At 39.3% G+C, this 26,090-nt stretch overlaps 1 protein-coding gene across 7 annotated transcripts in view; it reads left to right on the forward strand.

Moving 5' to 3' along the window:
• The window catches only part of A1cf (APOBEC1 complementation factor), a 93,117-nt gene that overhangs the window by 21,159 nt on the left and 45,868 nt on the right, over window positions 1-26,090 (forward strand). For 2 of the 7 annotated variants that reach the window (XM_087603125.1, NM_133400.1), the window contains 2 exon segments: window positions 5,284-5,427; window positions 21,233-21,367. In XM_087603125.1, the coding sequence (XP_087459251.1) occupies window positions 5,329-5,427; window positions 21,233-21,367 (234 nt within the window). In that variant the 5' untranslated portion in view covers window positions 5,284-5,328. 7 annotated transcript variants of the gene reach the window in all.

Here is a 26,090-nt window from a genome sequence, read left to right on the forward strand (position 1 = left end):
AAATAAGAGGGTGGCATAGTAAGCAGAGTAACGGAACTAAGCTTTCTAAATTCTAAACTGCCAAAGACAGGAAATTCATCTAGAGGAAAGCAATATTTATTGGACTCTTCATTAAAGTTGAGGATAACTGTTTCATTTTCACTTTGAATCAAGATGCCTGCTGACATCCACTCTCTGCACCTCCCTTTTTGCTCTCTGCCTGTCATTTCTGCTTTTACGTCCCAAGCTCTAGCTTCTTTGCTTTAAACAGGCTTCCCTCTCATGCATTTTGCCAGCTTTGGTCTCTATTGCCCATCTCACATTGTTGAAAGACCTTAGAAATGAAAGTAAAGTTTGCTCCTCTATTTCTTTTGTCTCCCTGGTCGCCACTTTAGGACAAAAAGAAAATCCAAGGGACAATCCCCATCTTCAAACCTGTCCTGATTGTCCTTTGTGACTTGCAACTCTTTGTGGCACCAAATTTCTACTGTCAAAATAAATGTATTTCCTTTCTCTGTGAGAGGCAGGGGTTTAACTGCAGAGCAACATTCGTCTCTACCTGACAGATATCATTTTCTCCACAACACCTTCCCTTCTCTGCATCCTCTCTCCTTCCACCTTCCCTGACCCAAGTCCCACTGCCACCAGAAACCTGACACCCCCCAGCAGTGAACTCTGGTAGACCAGAGAGGTGATAAAAAAGGCCATTCCAATCTTTCCTCAACTTCAAGGGAAGCAGAGATCTTGAAGAACAGTTTCTAGGTCCTGCTGAATCAAATGGAAATGGGTATTACAGATGTAAAAATCATAAATGCGTAGAAAAGAAATCATGTCCATATAAGCTCAGTTTTAATCACTTTGTCATTGAGAAACATATGCTCTTGTCTCTCTCATGATATGGCATGTGCAGAAAACATCAAAACTCAACCTTAAGTTTATTCTAGGGTGGAACTACAGAAAGTTATTGGGAATAATTAGAAATAATGAATACAAGGACATTTAATTTATATGTCTTTTTTGTTTTTTACTTCTGATCAACTACAAGTCACTATAATCTATAAAGTTGTTGGCCCTAAGTCTTCTGTTCATTCCTCATGTGTTTGCTGACCACTTGGCATAACATCAAGCACAAATGACAAGTAGAAGACAGCCCTTCCATGCCTCATGCTTACAGTTCAGTGAGAATGAGAGTCAGGGGAACATTGCAACACTGTGTGGGGCAATGCAGAGCTGTCCAGGCTTTCCTGAGAACACCAAGGAGATGGCATTTAATGGTACCCAGGGAGGCTGTCAAAGAAAGCATCATAGAGCAAACAGGCTTCAAACAAATCTAAGTGGAATCAATGAGACCAAACAGTGACGTTGGAAGACACAGGAAGGGGAAGTGTAAGCGGTGAGCCTGGAGATCTAAGGAAGTATATGGGTGCTAAGAGAAGCGGTGTGTGAAGGATGAGCAAAGGAAAACCAGGATGTGGGACTGAGGAGGATGTGTCATACTGGTGACATGGGACTTTATCTACCACATGGAATTATGTAGAGATATAATAGCCAATGCTGAGCACATGTTAAATGCCAGGGACTATTTTGAGTGTCTAATGATTATCTTAACTAAGAAATAAGATAAACTATTATCCATTTCATATATATAAACACATAGAGGTTCAAAGAGCTTCTACTGGTATGGAAGTAGAATACATGCGAATGCTTTCTTTTTCTTTGAACAGGGGATCTCCTTATGTAGTCCGAGCTAGCCTTGAACTCATGATTCCCCTGCTGCAGCCTCCCAAATAGACTTGGGTAACAGATATGGCCTTCTCACTTGTCTCAGAGTCCATTTTTATGTACTTATATTCTGTGTCATATACAGTCGAGATAAGAGTTTCATTGCTAAGGAAAATATAGCCATAGGGAATATGGAGACATTGACCCGAGACTGCTAAATGGTAGCTAGGCAGTGCTAGTGAAGATCCAGGACATTTTTATATCAAAATGTCCAAATGAATACTGTCCGGGAGTCTGTCCCGGCTAGCTTTTATTGTAGTTTGATGTAACCATTTAACCTGGGAAGAGGGAACCTTCTTTGAAGAACTGCCTCTATCAAACTGCCCTGTAGGCACGTGTGTGAAGCACTTTCTTATTGTTAATTGATATGAGGGGCCAGTCCACTACGGGCAGTACCATTACTAAGCAAGTAGACATGTGCTGTATAGAACAGCTACCTAAGCAGAATTCAGTGAACAAACCAGGAAACTGCAGTCTTCCATTGTTTCTGTTGGAGTTCCTCCCCTGATCTCCCTAAAGGATAATCTATAACCTGTAAGTTAAACACTTTTGTTTCCTAAATTGCTTTTTGGTCATGGTGTTTATTACAGCAACTTTGTACATAAACTAAGACAAGGCCTTTCTGGATTTATTCTGTCGCCCCTGTATCTCACAGATATCCGCCATTATGACTTATTAGCAGAAATACTAAATCGCATTGAATCACATGTGCTAGACCTCGACAAAATACATATGAAGTGTTTTCTCATTCGTCTTCACTGTAGACACTGTGTCCACAGCCTGTTTGACTACAGTTCACAAACAAAAAGCCTGATGTTCAGAGTGGACATGCAAATACAATCTTCCCTCCGATTCTGCCACGACCCTCTTCCAACAACTCCTATTTTTATCTCACTCTTTATCTGCGCTGACAAACACAGCTGTTCCAGGAACCCAACTTCTCATAGCAGAACCTGGGAATTGAAAGTAGAGATGCTTGGTGACTGTCTTGCCTTGCCTTGCCTTGCCTTGCCTGCCTCCACTGACTACTGCTATGATCCTATGCCTAATACTACTCTACAGCACAACCCAGGAGCTTTCCCAATGCTGCCCCAGTATATTGCTCTCCTAAGCCCCGGAGTGACATGGGATATCATTGCTGCAAGTGACACAGTGTTGAGGAGACTGCTGGAGACAACAGTGAAAGGCAAAACGAGAACAAGAAGGCTTTTCCCATATCTGTGTTCCTGCTCAGGCCTCTGCCTAATTAGAGGGCCTTGGGCAGCTGACCTCCCCATTCCCAGACCTCTTTACTTGCTTCTCAACCACTTCAGCATCCTGGTTCTCTTATAGTATTTGATCTAGATCTCCTTTGCTGGATCTCCCTTATCTCTTGGCTTCTAGAAGTTGGAGTTATCTTGAGATCTGCCTTAGATACACACCCTCTTCCTAATCTTTACATGAGCTCATCCAGTCTCAAGACTAAACATCTGTCATACCTCAGCTCCAAGCCAGTGTCTTGGCTGGAACTCTCCCGTGAAATTCAGACTTGGCTATCTGTCTGCCAGCCATTCAGTCTATCTGTGAAAATCAGCACTCCCATAAGCCAACCTCTCCTTCTTCTACAAATTTCCCCAACTCTTTTATTCTTTTGCCTTTTTCATTTGTTTTGTTTTGTTTTATTTTGGGTTGGGTTGGCTTTTGTTTTGGAGTTCTGGTGTCTAAACGTAGGATTTCCAACTTGTTACTCAAATGTTCTGCCACTAGAAAACACACCCAATCCCTGAAGTGTCTTCGGTTGCAAATTGTGAGTTTCACTCTAATGTACTGATTGCAACGGTTTGAGATTTAGATATTGTGAAGGACTTCTCAGAACTTCCCAGTGTAGTCCAGTGGAGCAGGGAGGCCTTTCTGATGTCAAAATTTCCTTAATAACCTCTACTAATTATTAACCCAAACTCAAGGCAGGTTTTGCAAAATATGAACTCATCATGTAACCATGAACTGTTACCTTTTTGATGGAAATGAAGTCTAGCAAAAAACAAACTCTCTTAGCCAACAGACTGTAGAATTTGCCACCGAAGCTATTTTTTTTTAAGAGTAGCTCTCTTCAGACACACCAGAAGAGGGCATTACAGATGGTTGTGAGCCACCATGTGGCTGCTTGGAATTGAACTCAGGACATCTAGAAGAGCAGTCTTAACCGCTGAGCCATCTCTCCAGCCTGTCAAAGCTATTAAGGTATATAGAAATAACCTTATTGTATCCCCCATGTCCGTCCTGGTCCTTCAGGATGAGCTAGGCACAATGGGAGAGTCTGAGAGCTTTCTGATTCAACAATAACTTTAACGATATTTAGTAAATTTAGTGACATTTACATAACATGGGGGATCTGATAAGGTTAGTGAACAGGCACACACACACTCACACACACACACATTGATTAATTTAAATACTTGAAAATAAAAAAAACTTTTCTAACTGTAAACACTGAAATCTTTGTTCTAAATTTTTATATATGTGACTGTATTATATAAAAATGTGAGAAGTGTGTGCGTGCGTGTGTGTGTGTGTGCGTGCGTGTGTGTGTGTGTGCGTGTGTGTGTGTGTGTGCGTGTGTGTGTGCACAAATGATTTTTTAAAATCTTTTAACCAGTCTTGTTTGACTGTGGGACAGACAAGAATCTCTCATGAAACACAGAATAGATGATGAGACTCAAGCTCACAATTTTTACTTCTTACCTCAGGATATTTGATTTAGTGATAGTTCCTTCTTTGTGAATCTATACAGATAAAGCACCATTCCCTCCCCCCTCTCTCCCCCCTCTCTTCTCCTCCCCTCCCTTCCTTTCCTCTCCTCTCTTCTTCTGCCCTCCCAATCTCTCTCTCTCTCTCTCTCTCTCTCTGTGTGTGTGTGTGTGTGTGTGTGTGTGTGTGTGTGTGTGTGTGTGTATTACATGCACAGGTATATGATGAGCAAGTGTACACTTGAAGACATGCGGAACACATCAGGCACCCTGCTCTATCACTCTCTGCCTCACTTCTTAGAAAGGAGGTCTTCTGCTGACCCCAGAGCCAGGCTGGTGGCAAGCAAGCTCCAGGGATGCCACCATGGAGCTAGGGTTACAAGCTTTGTAGGTGGTGCTGGAAATTCAAACTCAGGTCTTTAGGTCTTGAACACCCAGCAGTGTTACCTGCGAAGCCATATCCCTTCACATCTTTTTAAACTGACATGAACTAATTTGTTTGTGTATTTTAGTGACTAGTGACATCTAAAGGCACTGAGAATGAGTGGAGTATGTTTTAATTAGAGAACGGATAAATTCAGTTTTCATTTAAAAGGTTGAACATTTAAAAATTATATATAATTATACAAACATGATTTAAAAAAAAACTGTTGGCCAGTCTTGTTTGAATGTGGCAGTTGGCAGCTCTAACCTTAATGATTCTTGTATAGACCTATCCTAAATTTGCCCTTCACAAGAAGGGCAATGTAGACTTGGCTATAGTAATTTACTTAATTTATCTTAAATTTGGTTTCAGTGAGCAACCCTAATTAACCTGATTTTTTGCTGATAATCACTCTCAATGGAATCAAATCACAAATCCGGGGATGGATTGAGCGGCACCCAGAAGGAAGCAGCACTCCGCGCACTGGTCCAGCGCACAGGATATAGCTTGGTCCAGGTAGGAACTTGTTGTGACGTCTGCTGAGACTCAACACTAAATCCAGAGTCCTGGAAACACTGATGTCCCTTGGTGCAGAAAGCCAGCACCCCTGGTATAACTCCCATACATATGTCTTTCACAGAAAAGAAGGAATAGCATATTTCATTCCGCTCTCAAGGTAACCCAGATTCTTTCTACCTGGATTATCCACTAGACCTTAATGTTTTGCTTGAAAATAGAACCACTAACCACAGTCAGGGAGGCTATGACCATTTCAAAGAAAACATTTTTAGAATACAAAAAGATGGTTAGAATCTCCAGTTCTTAGGGAAGGTGACCTTAGCTAATGGTTTAGGAATCAGTGGAGAACAAACTTCAGGAATAATCACCTGGACTTCCAGAGAGGTCCCTGCAGATAAAGACGGTAACTTTTCTTTTTAGCCTATCTATTCCACTTTGTCCAATCTAGGGGATACAACAATAACGTCTGTCCATGTTGAACGTTTGAAAAGCAAAAATACAAGGATCACAAAAAGACCTAATGTTAGGAATTATTTGCATATGACTCTTGCCATTGTGACAATGCCTTTAGGGAGTATATGGTGCATTAAAGAGCAGTCTAGTAATAGAATCATCAAAACTACCCCACTAGAATACATGACATGCCCTTTGGTAGAACGACAATGTGTTTGAATCCAACAGCCATTGGTTTCCACCTACATACTTTTCCAATAAATTCAAATCTCCCTACTGTTTGAAATACAAACGTCACATGTGAGTAATGACAGAATGTGCCACATCCTAGAGTTGGATTATTGGAAATGCCCTAGATGTTCTTATACTAATGCTATAAATCATGAATGCATTATTATACACAATACAATGCCTCAAGTATTATATTTTTATCCCAATAACAAGTGCTATTCAGGCTTTTTGAATATTTCATGCATTTTTATTATTCTGTAGTGACTTTTTAAAGTTTCATTAAGTCAAAGGAGACACTGAGATATTTGCTCCACTAAAAGCTGAGTTATTTTGAATTAGCGAAGTGTAAATATTTTTAATCTCTAAAATTAATGAATAATTTAAATATTTATGTATCTTTCCACCACACTAAAGTAATCACAGAAAATTGTAAAAAAACTCAGTCTACAGAAGAAATGTATTTAATGAAATTTCTTTTTCATGTGTTGACAGGAACAATTTGTTGTAAAGGTAGTCTTTCTTTTTAAAATGAGATGTTTTTTCTTTTCTCTTTTAGTCAATTCTCTAAATTTTATAAATATTTTGGTCAAATTCTTCCATAAATATTGTTAAAAAAAAGAAAGTGACTTTATCAATTCTTTTCATTTTTGGATTTCGTTAGGCCTGAAACATTTGTTCAGGGGAAGTGACCGTGAAAAGATATTTTAACCTTTTAAGACCTAATGGTCAGTTTTAGGCACATTAGGGGAGTCTACCTAGGCTAGAAGTGTGTAAAAATCTGTCTAGAACAGCAATGAGTGCCTTGCTATCACAAACCTAGGTAGAAGAAAGTAAGGAAATGATTAAATGAATTCTCATAGCCATTGACTTCAACAAACAAAACGCAAGGGGAAAATCCTACAGCATAGAGTGACAGCTTAACCTTATTCTCTATGCGGGCACACCGCGTGCAAGATAGAATTTAGGGTAGGTAAGCCTTATGATGTTTTAGGAACATTCAAGTAAAAACATGGGGTTTCTTGTCGAAATGCTAAGATTTCTATCAAGTACAGTTCTGTAAGTTCAGCTCTCAGTCTCTTTCCTATACACATCAGGGTGGAAGAGAATTTCTTCTGTATTTCCCTGTTTATTCTTTGCTCTGTTAACTGCAAGGTCTTACTTTGCCTTGAAGCAGCAGGATGAATAAAAAAAAAAAGAGAGCAGGGAGGAGGTTATGCTTGAGTAACTGTGGCACAGGGAACTGAGGTACTGAAGCTATTGGGAGCCTCTGTAAGATCACAGACCCTCTCCTGGCCACCCTTTCCTTGATTCGGCTTCTCTCCGTTGAGCTCATTCAGACACTAGCCACCTCATGAGAGGACAGAAGACAAGCCATGGGGCATTTTAGAGAGAGAGGGAGACATTCAAACATCACAGCACTACTTCAGTAATATTTGCTAGCAGAATGATTATTGGATCTGATGTCTCTAATGAGATGGAAGGACAGTATTCCAAAAACTGGGTGCTTAGAGCTAAGTGTTCTAACTAAAGTGATTGTCTGTGTGTGTGTGTATATATGTACATATATACACATACAAACATATACATATATATACATATAATACACTTTATTGTGTTTTAAAATACATACATAATTAAGTGGTTTTGCATTGGCAAATGTGTCCTGCATTGGCCTCAAAATGTGGAACGCGACACAATCAGAAGCTCTGCAGTCTCACCTGCTCCTTATCACATGCAAGACCTTAAGTTTCCTGATTCCTGGAGACGTTAATTTCCCGTAAGGTCAGTAAGGTCCGTCCCCACATTGCTAGCCTTGATCTGTGATCTGAATCACCTCAGTTTACTGGTGGGCAGCCAACGGGGCTGTTTAGGTGGGAGAGTCCACAAAGCCACGGGCTCTATGATTCAGGGATGTCGATGACTAATAGAAAATAAAAGAGAGTCTCGGTTTAAAAAAAAATCTCTGAACAAAACGAAGATGTTGATTACCTTCTGACTTGAAGGATTTGTCTTTCTGTGTTTTTCCAGTGGTATCAAAATTCAAACCACAGAGGTGAAAGATCTGTGCTCTCTTATCACCAGCAGGGCAAACACAGCTATCAAAAATAGAATTTTACAAGTTACTTAATAACATAAGCTAGCCTTTAATGTGGCACTGATGCAACAATGTGTGCTTATGAGAATTAAAAGCCTAAATTGTAACTTCTCTTTTTATGTAACTGAATATCCTTCTGTATTTAACAAACTTTTTTTCAGAAAAGAGATTCAATGCAACCTCCTTAAAACCAAAATACTTAAATAAATATTGCTTCTAAAATATATATATATATATATATAAAGCTAGCAAGTTAAAGTTTAAGGCCCATGGCAGTGCTGCATGAGGTAAAATTTTGGAAATTGTGCGACAGTTTTAAAGTGTAAAAAACTCTTGCCTCTGGGTGGTAAAGCTATTTGAGGATTTTCTTTTTCTACTTTTCCACTCCTAATTACATTCCCTAGCTTTCTAAAGCCAGCAAATATTGTTTTGAGACTCAAAGGAAAAAAAAATCACACAGCATGGAAAAGCGTCTACACCTCAACGGTCAGCTTTAAAACCTGAATGCTTGAAATGACGTGTTAAGAGACTGCATATGCATTATTTTAAAACTGGAAAATAAAATATTCTCTTCCATTAAGTGCACGTTTTCATGCCTGATCTCTGTCTTTATTTTCCAGCCTTTCTGCAGTGACAGGGTTATTTGAAGGGAAAGTATCGTAACGTAGAAACTACCACCATACCTGCTCCATTAGGAAAACTGGGCAATTTTCACAAAGGAGAATTCACTGGCTCAGCTGGGCGATGAGTACCTGGAGTTATTGGGCAAGTCTTTGTGTGTAATGTTTGCTTCTTATTGACAGAGTCTACCCTCCTCTTGGCAGTTAGACAATGGCCCTAGAATTACACACCCACAGTTTGCAAGACAATGATCCGTTGGCCAAGTACAGCTATCACCTGTCCAAACTCAAGGCTGGATGCAAAGTACAATTTAAAGGGTTAATGTTTTGTTTAAAAGTCTAAATTTCAACTATCGGTCCTTTAACAGAAATGAGTTTCCTGATCTCAAATGTTGACCTTAAGCTGGAACCCTGTTTCAGAAGCTAATCCACAACTCTTAAGGAAAGTTTCCAACATAGAAAATTAAGTTTACAAAGACAATAGTGAATGAAAGAAAAGAAATAGAAATAGAAAGGAGGAGGACACGACCCCTCCTGAAGTATGGAGAATATTTTTATTGTAGATACAAGGAAGGATGCAGGTGGAGGGAAGAGTGTAAGCTGAACATGGCCAGCAGACTAAACCAGACCAAGAGAGGAGAGAGGGAGGGAGAGCAAGAGAGGAGCCAGAGACCTACCACGACAGGTGGCCCAGGGTAAAAGGACCGGCATAGCCAAAATGGCTGGACTATATGGAGAACTGCCCTGGCAAATAGCAGCCCAGCCCAGGTGGGATACACCAGCTAAACTCTGTAACAGCTATGGACCAAGGAATGCTGGAAGAAGCTGGCAGCCAGGCCTACTTTGATATGTTAAATAGACACCAGTTTAGCCATTTGTCCTGGGAAATAGATGCAGCCTTCTTTATTTCTGCCATTCTTGCTAACTCGAGCAAGCACTGAGGCTTTAGCCCTCCATGTGTTATTGATGTATGGATTGACTCTGCAAGAGAATTGTAATTTCTACCTTTGTGAAGAATATTCTCCTTGGAAAACAAAAACGAGAAAGAAAAAAATGCAGCAACAATCAAACTCAGGTGCTGAGAGCCTTGGGTTTGATACATAAACCAGGTTCACATGACAAAATGGCAGGTGACCTCCTTCAGACATGATGCCACTGAAGATTTAAGAGATGGAAACAAGCAAACCTGTCAAGGATGCGAGAAGAGACCAACGTTCCAGGCAGAGGAACCATGTCTTAACTGAAATAGTTGTCAAATGCATAACAGCTTTGAGGAAGTAAAGACATTTGTTTCAAAGATTGCCACATTAACCAGGCATGAGCCTGGTTACTTTAACAATCCCCCTCTTTAATTCTCATCCTTAAATTCTATAAATTAAAAGGGTTTCAATGGAATTATATTAACAGATTTATGCTGATTTAATGCCATTCTTTTTACATTACGGCATATATATAATCTATATATACATACATATATATGTATTTGTGTGTTTGCTTAATATTATTTACAAATTAGAATAAAAGCATAAAATTCCATATCCTATTTGGATACCCAATTTGCTTCCCTTTTGAAAGGAAACCCAAAGTAAGATAACTACGTCCTTTTAGTTAGATGTATCAAACTGTCAAGGGTCAGACAAAAAAAGAACTGGAGAGTACACCAACAGAAGAGCGGTAATTGACACAAGAGTCCATTGTGCTGAGCAGTGGAAACCTTACAAGCCGGGAGAGAGTGAATGTATATAGCCAACGTTCTGAAGGAACAAACTGTTGACCAAGAATACTGGATCCAGTAGAAGCAGCATTTAGAAAGAGGTATCAAGAGTGTCCCAAACAAAAGCAGATAGAATTCATCACCACCAGACTTGTCTTAGAAAATAAGTTACAGTGACATCTTCAGGACAAAAAGATACCAAAGAGTTACATGAAAATTGTTGATGGTATAAAAGCACACAGGAGAACATCAAGGCTGGTTCAGAATCCTCTAGAAGATTAATGATGCTATGTAAGTGTTCTAGCTTGGTTTTATGTTGCTTTGATAAACACCATGGCCAAAAGCAACTTGGAGAGGGAAGGGTTTATTTCATCTTACAAGTGACAAGTCCACCCTTGAGAGAAGCCAGGTAGGAATTCCTGCGGGGCAGGAACTTTAAGCTAAAGCTAGGAAAGAACATTACCTACTTTTAGGCTCAGCTCCCTTTCTCATAGAGCCAGCTCCCCAGGCCTAGGGATAGAACCGCCTACAGTGAGCTGGACCCTCCTACACCAAGGAGCAGTCAAGAAAATGCCCAGGGACACATGCATATGATAGTCTAATAGAAGCAATTCCTCCGTTTATGTTCCCTCTTCCCAACTGTGGCATAATGACTCAGAAGATTGGGCATCACATTGAACTGCTTATATCTTTTATGTGACAAACAAAAGATTAAATGATTAGAAAATATAGCAACAGGAACACAGGTAGACCTCAGAGTAAGACTGCTAACATTTGCAAGGTCCCAGATTCCACTTCTAGCTCTGCAAAATAGTAATAGTCCTAGTGATAGTCGTAATAGCAATAGCGTTAGCAAGGAGAGATGTGTTACCACAGGCATGAATTGTAATATCAGTTACTTATAAAAATTTGTGATCCTAGTTATTGGTTAAAAATAATCTAAACTGTAGAATTGTTTTTATGAGCCTCCTGCTAAACTCAAAGTAAAACCTCATTATAGGGAGCTGGCGAGATGGTGGCTCAGTGGTTAAGAGTCATGGAGTTTGATTTCTAGCACCCAAACAGCAGCTAACAAGTATCTGTAATTTCAGCTTGAGAGGATCCAGCATCCATTTCTGGCCTCTGGGTACTAAGCACACACATATTACATACACATGCATGTAGTAAAAAGACCCATGTATGTAGGGTATTTGAGGAGCACATGTAAAATTAAAATTAATCTTTTTGTAAAATCCTCATTACAGCTACATTTTAAAACAAATGAAAATACACTACCAGAGAAGAGTCACTTAACCGAGTGGAAGACAGTAAAAGAAGAAAGGAATAAACAATTTGCAAAGCAACTAAATGGGAATGGTCATTCACCTGGGGATAGGGCATGTGAACTTCAAGTGAAGCAGTAGGAAGTTACTCATGCATACAGAACAAAAAGAAGGTATAAGAAGTTAAGACACCCCTAACACACATGTGAAATAAAAAAGAAGACAAAGGTTATCAAACAACGATAAAGAACTCAGTCGACAAAAGGCTGCAAATGGTGGGATAAAAGCAGTGGGCAGCATGGGGACTGCAGGGGGCATGCAGAGGGGTCTGCAGGGGGACTTCAGGGGTTCTGCAGAGGAGACTAGCTGCTGTCACCTACACTGGCTCAGAAAGAGGCAGGCAGCAAAATCAGAGCAGCTTTAAGTTAGTATTTTCCATCCCTGCACATATATCCTAAAGGGAGAGAAAACAGACTTCATGGTGAAGCACAGTTTCTGGCCCTTTCTCTTCTGTTGTCTCCTCTCACCACCTCTTCCTTCCCAGGCTGTCCAAAAACTTAGATCATGTGTGTCAGGTCTAAGAGCACAGAGTGGGAAGAGTCAAATTCTTGGATACATTCTGCTTCTACAGGCTTGTCCCTCCTGCCACTCAGAGGCCAGTTTTGTTTTAAAGCGCAGAAGGAGCTTCTTCTGACAGAGATGTAATGAAGTAGTGTGGAATCCTCCAAATGAAGGAACAATTCTGTGAGCCCCTTTGTAAGTGGGTCCAACATCATGAGATTGGGAACTCCATCATCCCAGGAAATACATGTGTTCCTGCAACTGTTTTCAAATGGTGATGAATTGATCCTCAAATATCCCCAATAGAAACTTAGCCCAAGAGATTCTAAACAGAAGAATCAGTATCGCCACAAGCTAGCATTATGGTGCCTTCCCTCAGACTAGAAGCAAAGCAGTGTCCTATTTCATCAACTTAAAAATTAGTGTGAGCTTCATTATCCAAATGTGCAGAGGCAGACAGGGGCTTTAACTATGGACTCTTGTTTCCAGGCAAACTCAAGAGTTTCCTAAGAGCTATCCTCTTGTTGATGTTGGCTAGCAAGCAGGGACAAGTGACTCTTCATTTTTAGAATCCAAACTTTAGTCAGAGATAAAAAGCAAAACAGAACAAATAAACAACAGCAATAAAACCCATCAATACATCGTCAAATACAGATCAATGGGGAGATTGATGACTCCAGATTGATGACTCTTTTACAATGTTGACCTAAAAGTACTGGGCAGGGAGCTGAGGCAGTCATACATAGAATGTTATAATAGTATTAAATGAAATTAATCCCATTCAGAATTATTCCATTTTCAATTCATTCAGGCATTTTGGTAAGGAAAGTTGGAGTCATGTCTTAATCCTTCAGCCCTGATAATCATTCAAACAGAGAGAGCAGGACAAATGATTTGAGCTCTCGGTACATGAATGGCTCCAACCAATAACATGATCATGATTTCCTTGTTTTGTAAATATCATTATATCTGTCTTGATTTATGCTACACACACACACACACACACACACACACACACACACATATATATATACATATATACATAATCTTCTTTAGGTATCGAAGTGGTACAGTTCAAAGGAAGTTATTATGGAACTAACAGAATAGCTATGTGTGTGCAACTGGAAATCCACTGTCTTTTTAACTGAAAGAATAGTACTTGTAAGGCCTCCACTGATTGGCTCACATTCATCCTGTAAACATTTTTCACACATTCCAATACCGCATCAAAACTCCCTTCCAAAAACATCCTGACACTCCCACAAGACTACTACAATTACCTAGCAAAGGCTACTTTTTAATAGCTTAAAGGCAAGAAAAACTGACTGACCACTGTCTTGCCAAGTCCCTTGGCTTTCAAAGAATCAAGGTTCACAAGGGTGGGATAAAGAGAATAAAGATACTGTGGAATGTCTTACACACCTAAAACCAGCTTCATTAAAGAAGACAGACCTTGACATGCATGAAAACAGGGACAGACAGAAGAGTAATTATCCAAACCCAATCTCCCTTACCATGTCCATCTACACATGGGCAGTTCGTGTCGTTTGTCTAGATCTGTAGCTGCTACTCTATTAGTCAATTTTAAAAGTTATACCTAACTTAAGAGTCTTTTAACATTTTTCTATTCATAACCCCCCTTTGCCTAGTAAGCTTTCATGCATTCCTATGTATATGGGTATATAAAATAGCTATACAAATCAAGCATTTGTTGATAATAAGTCAGAGTAAATTTATCTTAAAAAGTCTCCTTTGATATACCCATGGCTTTATCATTGACCCAAAACGGAAGCAAACATAATACTCAGAGCTAACGCGCTTGATTTGCATGAAGAATTAAATCTTGGCTGCACGTTTGTTTGTACTGAAAGGCTCAGAACATCATTGATGGTTTTCAGAATTGATTGATATTTTGATCTTATAATCGATGATGCTGATAGTAGCTCATCATATACACACATAGTACAGACCAAAAGAGGCTGGCCCATTTCAGAAACTGTTGGAAACTGTCCCAAAAATAAGCCAAAATTCATCTGATGATTATCTAACTCAAGTCAGTAATTCAAGCAAAACTTGAAAAAAGTCAATCATCCTAACATAATAAAACCCAAAGGTGTACTAATTTAACGATGATATGCTGAGGGGTAAGAGTAAGAAAATGGTCATTTCCCATAATTAAACCATTATGCTTCTGTCAAACCAGAAAATGTTATATGTAAGTAAAAAAACACTATAATTTGTGAAATAGGATAGTTTTGAGTTGGAGCCCTGGTGTATTAATAGCACTCACTGGCATGGGGTGGGCCAATGAAGCAGCTCACATGCTGTGTGTTTACAACCAAGGCTCCAGCAAAGTTGCAGTGCAGGTGAGCGCCCCCAGAAACACCAAGGATTCATCACGCTTTTGATTTAATACCTTTTTGGTTGTTGAGTGTTGCAAAACTTATTGGTACCAAAATTTTCAGGACTCCACGTTTATTGACACAACCCCACATGGAAGACATTGCCTGGAGTTTAACAAGCTGAGCCTACTGGCTAAATGACACACTGTAAAAGCCCAAAACACATGAGAGTGTCAGCCAAGCTCTTCCCCATTCATATCTAAAGTTTGACAGGCACCTAGATATTGGAACGATGCATCAAGATTCATCAAGAATGGGCAAAGCACAGAGATCCCAGGACTCAGCAGGGAAACACATGATTGACAGTCCATCTTTATGCAAACTGCTTTACAAGACGTGAGCTGGTCTCTGAAGCCAGTTGGCACTTTACATGTTCTCTTATGTAGAAACAAATATACATGCTCAGAATATGTATTCTGACTTCTGATGTCATCTCTGCTTGAATTTAGTATCCTTGCTGATGTATTAAAAAAACATTTTTTAATGAAAGTTGCTTTTGAATGTTTCAAACATTAAGATACCGATTCCCTGAAAAGTTTGCAACACATGCTCCTCAAAGATAAAGAAGTATCAAGAGATTTTATTAGAGACTCCATTTGCTATTTTAAAACTGTCTTCTTCTTTATGATACTATTAATAACTTAAAATGAAGATGGGACTATGTACCAAAGCAACTGACCTTCAATAGCCTTCAGGCAAATAATGTTTTACATAACTATAGCTTATACCTTGAATGGATTATAAAAAACAGAACTAATAAGGATAACACCAACACTGAGAGTATGTACAAAAGAAGAGTAACAAAAACCTTCCAAATCTAGTCAGGTATGGTGGTACACACCTCTTATCCCAGTATTCAGAAGGATGAAACCCTAGCCTGGACTACCTGGTAATACCTGTGTCTCACTAAATGAATAAATAAACTATGCCCAAAATGATTCTTTGTGTAGAATTAAGAAGAGAAATGTTCACTATAGCGTTGTTGTAGAAGGCAAAAAGTCTACATTTTAGTATATCTTAATTCGGGCCTATGAGACTTGCCTGTCATATAATGGGAGAGATGTAATGTAGGCAGAATATAAAAGAAATACTATTTAAATAAAATCTTTTAGTCAATCTTGCAAATTGATAGCTGGGAAAATATACTGAGGACTCATGAACTTTCATAGACACAACCTAGACACGTGTTCCCAATGCATTGGTGCTGATGCTGAGAACTGTGCAGAGGTATTCACCCTAAAACCATTTTTCTGCCTATAGCAGGCTTATGGGAACTAGAAATGCTACCACAAAGTGATCCATTGGCCAGCATCTGTGTATAAACAAGGTAGAGGATAAAGTCAGGATCCTAAAGCAGTCAATTTGGAAAGATGCATAATTTCTTCTCTTTTTGAGAGGAGACAGAAATACAAAGCACCAAAAAGGACCAGAAAAATTATTACAAACTTAATATAAAAAATCTCCAGTCATCAAAAGAATTAAAATGAATAAAAACCAGGTGAGGGTCATTAATTAATGATCTCCATTTTTATAAACGAACTCACACACAGGAAGAAACCGCCATCTGGTCTACCCATTTGGTGAAATTGGGAAGAAAGTAAGCATAGTAGCCCAGAGAGCAAATGGTTAATTAGCCTGAGAATAAAATAAGCAAAAAAAAAGGTTTGAGTAATAAATTTGTCATAAATCTCACTTGATTGAGACCCATGAGATCTTCAGTATAGTGTGTTCTGCAATAAGTTGAACTGCTAGGGTTTTAGACAGTTTATGTAATTTCTCTGAGCCCTGTTTTTCCCATAAAATAAGTATATATGGGCAAATACTGTATGAACCGTGGAAACCAATGTTGTAACTAAAAGCCTGGTCTTGGGATCCCCTTGTCTTTGCCATTAATACTATGTACATGCATTTAGGTGCATTCTGTGTCTTTGATTCCTCATCTTCACAAGTGGGGAAGATTATGTGAGTCGATACATTTGAGCCTTGCAGTGCCTAACTCAATTACACAGCACTGGTGTTTTACTGACAGTGGCTGTTGTTGTTGTTGTTGTTCACTTTTTTTTTATTATTGCCATTTGGGTAATTGTTTTCAATTTAATCCCTTTTTATTTGATATTTTATGTATTTACATTTCAAATATTATCCCCGTTTCCTGGTTCCCCTGCTCCCATTTCCCCTCCCCCTGCTTCTATGAGGGTGCTCCCTCTCCCACCCACCTCACTGCCCTGGCATTCCCCTACCCTGGGGGAACAAGCCTTCACAGGACAACAGAAGTTAATTTTGACTAGTTTAACAGAAAAATCTTGTGTTTAAAAAGTATCGTATCTTAAAATTTTTAGTTTTTAATTCAGTATTTTGAGAATTTCATAAATGAGAACCATATTGACATCATTCTATCCTTTTCTTTCCCCCTCTCATGTCTCTCTCTCTCTCTCCTTCTTCTTTTTCTTCTTCTTCTTTTTCTTCTTTTTCTTCTTCTTCTTCTTCTTCTTCTTCTTCTTCTTCTTCTTCTTCTTCTTCTTCTTCTTTTTCTTTTTCTTCTTCTCCTGCTCTCTTCTTTGGCATTGTTAGTGATGATATATATATGATATATATATATATATATATATATATAACATAGTGTGTCGATTTAGTGCTGTTCATATGTACATGTATTTATATTTCAAAAGTTTAAACTGAAAACCAGGCTAAAGGGAAACTCTTTTGTATGAAAGGCAAAAGCACATCTCAGGTTTATAATTATGAGGAAATTAACCACCATTCTCAAGTGCTCAACACTGAAGTGTGAGCTATTAAAATTTTGTGCCATAATTCACTTTTATCACTAATAAAACCATGGCTATCCTATTTGCAAAGTAAGCTAGAAAAGCAAATGTCTGACATTTTTAAAACCTCAAGAAGGTATTTTTTTTCCAAAGTGTACAAAAAGTTCCAATGTGTTGTGGACAAAATAAACTTTTAGCATTAATTCTAAAACTTATTACCCATCATGATCTATTAAACAAAATTATCTGGTTTTATGCAGGGTCAAGAAGGTGGTAGCCATAATTTCATTAAGAAAAACTTGAAATATCTGAGGAGGAGGAAATTCCAAACACTCTTGACATAAACCAAGTTATGAGGCAGCCTTGGCATGCAATGCACAAAAAAGAAACAGGGTTTGTAGCTAGAATTGAGTCTTTTATTTTTAATTGGACAGCTAGAAGTTTTCTACCTATTTATGTGGGTGAAGAAACAGAAAAGATTTTAAAAACTTGATTATAAGGAAAGGTAAAAGTTCCCAGAATTGAATAACATCCTCTCACTTACAAAAAAACAAAACAACAAAAAAAAAACCCTCTAAGAAAATATCTCTACCTTGTTTCCCTAAACTATCAATATGTCTGGGTTGCTGAGGAGAATAAGGCCCAGAGGATACAAGCCAAAAGGGAAAAGCACAGTTCTAGTCTGGCTTTACCTATTTTAAACTCCTCAACTATAAAAATAGGGCCTGAAATATCAGCCCACTGTCCTTTCAGAGTAATGGACAGCTATTCTGACCCCGTGACTAATGCCCAAGGCCTGCTTCAATTTGCTCTGAACTTCTACTGCTGCTGCTGCTGCTGCTGCTGCATTCCAAGCCTAGTGGGTGGTTCCCAGGGCAAATGCTCCCCATTGCATGAACTTCAGGGCATCTCTAAACCGGTCAGACTCTGCAATCCCCAGAACTATTATTGGGCATTTTTTTCATGTGTTTATAGAAACCACAAAAACACAGTGCATAAGCCTCTGAAGCACATGAGCAAATGGAGCTCTCGTAGCCGTACCGTACATCAGTGTTTTTAGTAACTACAGCAGTCAAGACAACAGAAATGGGACTTCAAAAGGTCAATTTGCTCATTGCTTGTTATTTTCAAGTCAAAGGAATCTTGGGAAATTGAGGATTTCACCTTGCCATTAGAGAATATGAATTTGATTTCCTCAATCTGAGGGGTAAAAATATTAGTCAAATTCATATTGTGTATTCTAATGATTAGTTGGGTGTTACAAATATCTGAAATGCTCAGGAAACATTATAGCAGGGACAGCCATCACCCAAGTAGCGAGATTTGGCCCAGAGAGGGAACGGTGATCAACATTAATAATTTTGTTAATAATAATCCATACACAGTCAGTATAAGATATGCTCTCCACAGAATTTTGTGTAATTGAGTGACTAGAAATTGAAGACTGTTAAGTGAGGCAGGGCACTTTCTGCTTTAGTGACAGGACATTTTCAAATGTTGAGTTTAATGTCTATGTTGGTTGTAAGTCCCTAGGCTTTCCAATATTATGTCATACATATATTGTATAATTATGTAATATAGGTAAGAATTAAGCTGATAAACTCAGGCTGACTTCCAGTGTTCAAACTGCCTTCTCTGCATAACAGCCTTATGACATCAACAAATTACTCTCTGACCTTGAATCTTCTGTAAAATGGGACACTATGGCTTTGGACCAAACATTGCTCTGAGGCCAGGATCTTATGTGGCATATAGGTATTAGCTGAGTAACCAGAAAAGAAAACTTTGAATAAAACTTCACAAATGTCAAATTGATATGTTGAGAAAACTCTCGGTTAAGCTATAGATCCCACATTCTTGGCAGATGTATACGTTTGTTGTCTTAGTAAATGAATAAAGTACAGACTTCTGCTGGTTTGTTAGTGATATCAAGGTTTAGCTGCTAGGGCAAGACGATAGGGTAAGAAATTACAAGCACTCCATGGGTGAAGCTTTAAAGGTTTAGTAAGACAAAGCCTGCCCAATGTCTTGAAGCAAAGATATAACCAGGCAACCTTGTGTCTTATTATTTAAAGCAGCATCAGATGCAATGCTAAGAATGTAGAGGTGAACCTGACGACAGACATCTTTTAAAATACTGCCATCCAAAGAGCATTAGGGCAAACTCTGCCAAATGATGGCTGACGGTCGTATACGCTGAGAGTAAAGGTGGCATTACAAGCTGGTTTGTTTTTATTTTAAACAATAAACAGTCACCTCACAAAACAATATCTGTAAACTAAAACACACCTTTTTAAAGTATACACACAAAACATTTGGAAAGGGAGACTGAAGTTCCAGCCCGCAATTACTGTTGAGGACAGGTGGAGTGATACGTGGGTGTTTTTCTTTCTAGCCTGTGCATTACATTTGATACACAACACCGTGCATCGTGGCACAAAACCGCCTAATGTATTAATGGTGACTTTTGTGATGAACGCTAACATTTGGCCCCTTTAGTAGTCATGATACAATGGTCTAGAGTTCTGACTGCGCTGGTGTGCAGTGTAGCTTGTCTATCTTCCCCACCCGCTCCATCAAATGAACTGCAGCATCAAGCAGCAAAGCTCAAGCTTTGCTCTCTAACCCCTAGGAAAGCAGAGAGTTGGCACTGGAGGAAAATGCCAGTGTCATTCTTCTCCAAAAAGAACCTCCATTAGGTCAAGAGAGAAAAATAGAAGTCAGAGCTATTTGGACTGAGAGCATCGTTACTCCTCACATGAGAGACAATATTAGGAAACATATCCTACTATCCTGTCATCTTTGGAAACATACTTAAATCCCCCAGCAGCTATCCCCAAAATTAGCCAGTCCCCAACTCCAAGTGTTGATCTTCATGTTTTTCTATTTAGAGGGTTTCTCCACTGCCTGGCTTGACTTACGGAAGAAGGGAAAAGAGGAATTAGTAACAGCTGAGTATTGGGCCAAGAGCCAAGCCTTGCCTAGTTGATGTAGGTTACCCTCTCGACAAAGGCTGCTGATGCCACTACTCTGTACATGAGAAAACCAAGATGCTGAGAGACCAAGTCGTTTACCTAGAGTCCCACAGCTAGTGAATAATGGAGTCAAAACAGTCCATTCAAGCAGTGCTGCCACTTCACATGACTCTAACATTAAGTCAGAGCCCAGATATCAATTATGATTGATCACTTGATAATCTTTCTTTGAGACATCCTTACAACAACAATAGGACAAACTATGTCCTTAATTGCTAAGAATCTAGGACTCAGTTAAGTGCTCTAACAGAGGAAAATGAAATGACAAAGATAGTAATTTCCTAAAAGATGAAACACAGAGCCACAGATTTTGGCTCTTTCTCTAGACCTGTGGTGGGTTCTGAATCACACCTCTTTATTAGGGTGCATACTCCACTCACTGTAACTGATCATGTAAACATATCTTTGAATAATTTCTATTGTTCAGCACTTGCAAATGTCAGCTATGCTTATCTTGAGCAAACTTTTGAAGCAGAGAAGTGCTGCCTTGAGGCATAAATGGATCTTTAATTTTTATCTTCTAGATAATCAACTATTTTTACTTGACAATCTCAATTCCCCCAAATAGTCCTTAACTGAAATGATTTTTTAAATGAGAAAAGCAAACTAAAGACTTTGTTGCGTTCTTTTCTCCCTCATACACCATTCTTCCCTGAACACACAGGAAAATGGACAAAGAAAATATGGTGGTCCTCCACCAGGCTGGGATACTACACCCCCAGAAAGGGGCTGCGAGATTTTCATTGGGAAACTTCCCCGGGACCTTTTTGAGGATGAACTCATACCATTGTGTGAAAAAGTGAGTACAAATTTAATTTCTTCTTTCAGGAGAAAAATACCTACCATTCTCTCTAGTTTGCTTTTACTTTTTGTTTGCCTTTCTTTAAATCTCTGTGTATAATGCATGTGTACAATGTGTGTGTGTGTGTGTGTGTGTGTGTGTGTGTGTGTGTGTGTGTGTGTGTGAATATGGATGAAAGCCTCATCCATATGTGTGGAAGCCAGAAGACGGCACCAGTATCTGTCTTCACTTTCTGTTTGATTTGAGTCGGGGTCTCTTAGTGTTCACTGCTGCACGTGCAAGGCTAGCTGGCTCACGAACTTCCCAATTTCCCATTTCAGCATCCCAGCTTATTGTAGAAGCCCTGGGATTACAGATGTGTGCTATCGCAACTGGCTTTACATATACCCTTGTACTTGTATGGCAAGCACTTTGCCCAGTGTGCCATCTCTCCAGTGCCCAGTTTGATGGTTCGTTCCCAAGTTGCACACATCAAATATAGACAGTGTTAAAATCTTCCTGTCCCCTTACTATTAGTGCCTTTGCCCAGCTCTTTGTCTTGTTGAATTAAAAAATTGAAAGACCACTGTTGACAACTCAAATTCGTATCTCTTCCCCCAGCCTCAGAATTAGCAGCTAAATCACTGCAAATCCGATGTATCTAACAGTACAGAGCAGCCAGTGATAAGATATTGCTCCAATTTGATCTCTTACTATGACTTCATAAAGAACAGCATTTCATATAAGAAATTATGGATGCTTGTCATGGCTTAAATATGTATCCATATGCATTGACATGAATAAAATTTTCTTCTATAAGTAGAATTAACTGTCTTACTTAGTGCACTGAACAGCTTAAGGACATGGTTACTCAATATCCTTAAGAACATGGTTATCGATGTCCTTATATGACTACTAGTGAATCCATTTCCCTAGGTCCAAATCGCAACTTGAGACTAAACTCAAAATTAGAAAGGACAAAATCTGAAACTTAATTTGTAACACTTTACCAAGTATATTTTTCGGCACACACATTTAATACAAGAATGTGGCTCTTCCCCTACATGATAAAAATCAATTGGTAGCAAGTGTAGTCTCTGAACCAGTGCCCCTGGTTTTATATACAGAGTTCCAGCTGGCATACTAAAATTCCTGAAAATGGCAGGCACATGGAACAGGTAAAAACTGTGCTCATCCTTCATGAAGGAGAAATAGATCCTTTTCAATGAGTCCTTTGGAGTTTAGTAGAGAAAGGCAAAGCAGAAAGCACCCAATCACAGGATATAGATGTCTCCTGAGAGACTCTGCCAGAACTTGTCAAATACAGAGGAGGTGAATGCTAGCAGCAAACCACTGAACTGAGAATGGGACCCCTGTTGGAGGAGTTAAAGAAAGGATTGAAAGAGCGGAAGGGACTTGCAACCCCATAAGAATAACAATGCCAACCAATCAGAGCTCCCAGGGACTAAACCACTACCCAAAGACTGACCCATGGCTCCAGCTGCATATGTAGCAGAGGATGGCCTTGTTGGGCACCCAAGGAAGGGGAAGCTCTTTAGCCCTGCCAAGGTTGGACCCCCAGTGTAGGGGAATGTGGGGGCAAGGAGGTGGCTAAGGAGGAGAACACCCTTATAGAAGAAGGGGAGGCAGAGGGGATAGGGAGCTTATGGACAGGAAACCAGGAACAGGAATAATATTTGAAATGTCAATAAAAAATATATCCAACACTGTGGTTAGGACAAAACGGCAACCAACAGATTGGGAAAAGATCTTTACCAATCCTATAACAGATAGAGGCCTTATATCCAAAATATACAAAGAACTCAAGAAGTTAGACCGCAGGGAAACAAATAACCCTATTAAAAAATGGGGTTCAGAGCTAAACAAAGAATTCACAGCTGAGGAATGCCGAATGGCTGAGAAACACCTAAAGAAATGTTCAACATCTTTAGTCATAAGGGAAATGCAAATCAAAACAACCCTGAGATTTCACCTCACACCAGTGAGAATGGCTAAGATCAAAAACTCAGGTGACAGCAGATGCTGGCGAGGATGTGGAGAAAGAGGAACACTCCTCCATTGTTGGTGGGATTGCAGACTGGTAAAACCATTCTGGAAAGCAGTCTGGAGGTTCCTCAGAAAATTGGACATTGAACTGCCTGAGGATCCAGCCATACCTCTCTTGGGCATATACCCAAAAGATGCCTCAACATATAAAAGAGACACGTGCTCCACTATGTTCATCGCAGCCTTATTTATAATAGCCAGAAACTGGAAAGAACCCAGATGCCCTTCAACAGAGGAATGGATACAGAAAATGTGGCACATCTACACAATGGAATATTACTCAGCTATCAAAAACAACGAGTTTATGAAATTCGTAGGCAAATGGTTGGAACTGGAAAATATCATCCTGAGTGAGCTAACCCAATCACAGAAAGACATACATGGTATGCACTCATTGATAAGTGGCTATTAGCCCAAATGCTTGAATTACCCTAGATCCCTAGAACAAAGGAAACTCAAGACGGATGATCAAAATGTGAATGCTTCACTCCTTCTTTAAATGAGGAAAAAGAATACCCTTGGCAGGGAAGGGAGAGGCAAAGATTAAAACAGAGACTGAAGGAACACCCATTCAGAGCCTGCCCCACAGGTGGCCCATACATATACAGCCACCCAATTAGACAAGATGGATGAAGCAAAGAAGTGCAGGCCGACAGGAGCCGGATGTAGATCGCTCCTGAGAGACACAGCCAGAATACAGCAAATACAGAGGCGAACGCCAGCAGCAAACCACTGAACTGAGAATAGGTCCCCCGTTGAAGGAATCAGAGAAAGAACTGGAAGAGCTTGAAGGTGCTCGAGACCCCAAAAGTACAACAATGTCAAGCAACCAGAGCTTCCAGGGACTAAGCCACTACCTAAAGACTATACATGGACTGACCCTGGGCTCTGACCCCATAGGTAGCAATGAATATCCTAGTAAGAGCACCAGTGGAAGGGGAAGCCCTGGGTCCTGCTAAGACTGAACCCCCAGTGAACTAGACTATGCGGGGAGGGTGGCAATGGGGGGTTTGGGAGGGGAACACCCATAAGGAGGGGGAGGGGGGAGGGTGATGTTTGCCCGGAAACCGGGAAAGGGAATAACACTTGAAATGTATATAAGAAATACTCAAGTTAATAAAAATAAAAAATATATTTATAGAAATGAAACACCCAAAAAAAAATTTTTTGCCAATGAAAATTACCTAGATGCAGCCTAGAATACAGAATTTAAAAGATAAAGGATTGCGTGGGAACAGCAAATATTACAAGATTTCTGATAGGCAAGGTTTAAAGAGGGGATAATTAACATAGTAAAGGAAGGTATTTATATATTTGAGAATTTATTTTTCTTTATTCTCTTTTCTGGCAGAAATGTATTACATAGAGTTTTGTATGCTATCATCTAAAATTATAAAAATATCATGTTATATCACATGTATATACACACACATATGTAAGGGCTCACATGCATGCATGCGTGCGCACACTTACACACACACACACACACACACACACACACGGGGTGGGGAGAGGAGAGAGAGAGAAAGAGAGAGAGAGAGAATTTAAAGCTGCTAGTATTTTTCTCATGAAGTCTCACAAAGAAATCATCAAAGAATCAAAGATTCCTTCATAATTTATTCAAGGTAATTATCTATATTGTGACATCCTCTGGCATATTTACCACCTAATATAATTCCCACAATGGAGTTCCAGAGTCTCCTAAGCTTAAATTGCCCACAAATTTAAATATTTATGTGAGACAGAAAATAAGAGAGGACCAACTACTTGATGGCTTGATCACCCAGTCCTCAAATGTATAGAAAACAGACACATGTATGGGTGCTGTCCACATGTTCCACAGTGACCAATGGACCGGCTACTCTGTTCTTCTTTGGTGAGAGAAGACATGGATTAAGGGCTAGCTACCATGATGTTGAAGGAACTGAAATTCGTGTTTTCTTCTCTTAGTCTTCAGGTGAGAAAAAAGATAGAGATTTTACTTTACAGAGTGAAGCTTATTTTCAACTAGTTGTTTTCTTGAAAATACATGCTCTCTTTTTGGATCAAGTTTTTCATCAAAAAGACTCACATATATCCTTTAACACTATGTGCCCCTAATATTGAACTGTTTGATTTTTTCCTTAGATTGGGGTACGGAGATTACAGTGTAGACAGTACCAGAGCTAGTTAGGACAATGTGCATCTTACCTTTCCCGTGCATGGAAGGAAGATGGTTTGTATAAATTACTTCTTAAAGAACAATATCATTCATCACCCATAAATTGAAAATTCCTTATTGATTGTGGCAATTTCACTTGCTTGCTTTCTTTAACATTATTTTTTTGTTCTTTTCACTATATTTTAATCTGGTGTCTTGCTTACTTGTTATAGGATAACTCTTAGCGTTGGGGGTTGATCTGGTGCTGTTTTTTCAAATGCTAAATACTGACCCCCAAGATCTGGTTGCCCCCTGATTAGCAGATCTTCACTTACACCAAATAAATAAATAAATTTAATAATTGGTTAAATAAAAAAATATATCCAAAAAAATTTTTAAAAAAAGAAAGCATCCAAGCATTGAAGTAATGCTTAATGGCATCTCTTCCCATATACCATTGTATGTATTTGGACCACCCTGCTTGCAAAAGCTAGGGGTAATCAACTGCTTAGCCCGCATTACTCACAACAGTTG

Source organism: Rattus norvegicus, chromosome 1 (assembly GCF_021556685.1).
Source record: "Rattus norvegicus strain SHRSP/BbbUtx chromosome 1, alternate assembly SHRSP_T2T, whole genome shotgun sequence".
NCBI lineage: Eukaryota > Metazoa > Chordata > Mammalia > Rodentia > Muridae > Rattus > Rattus norvegicus.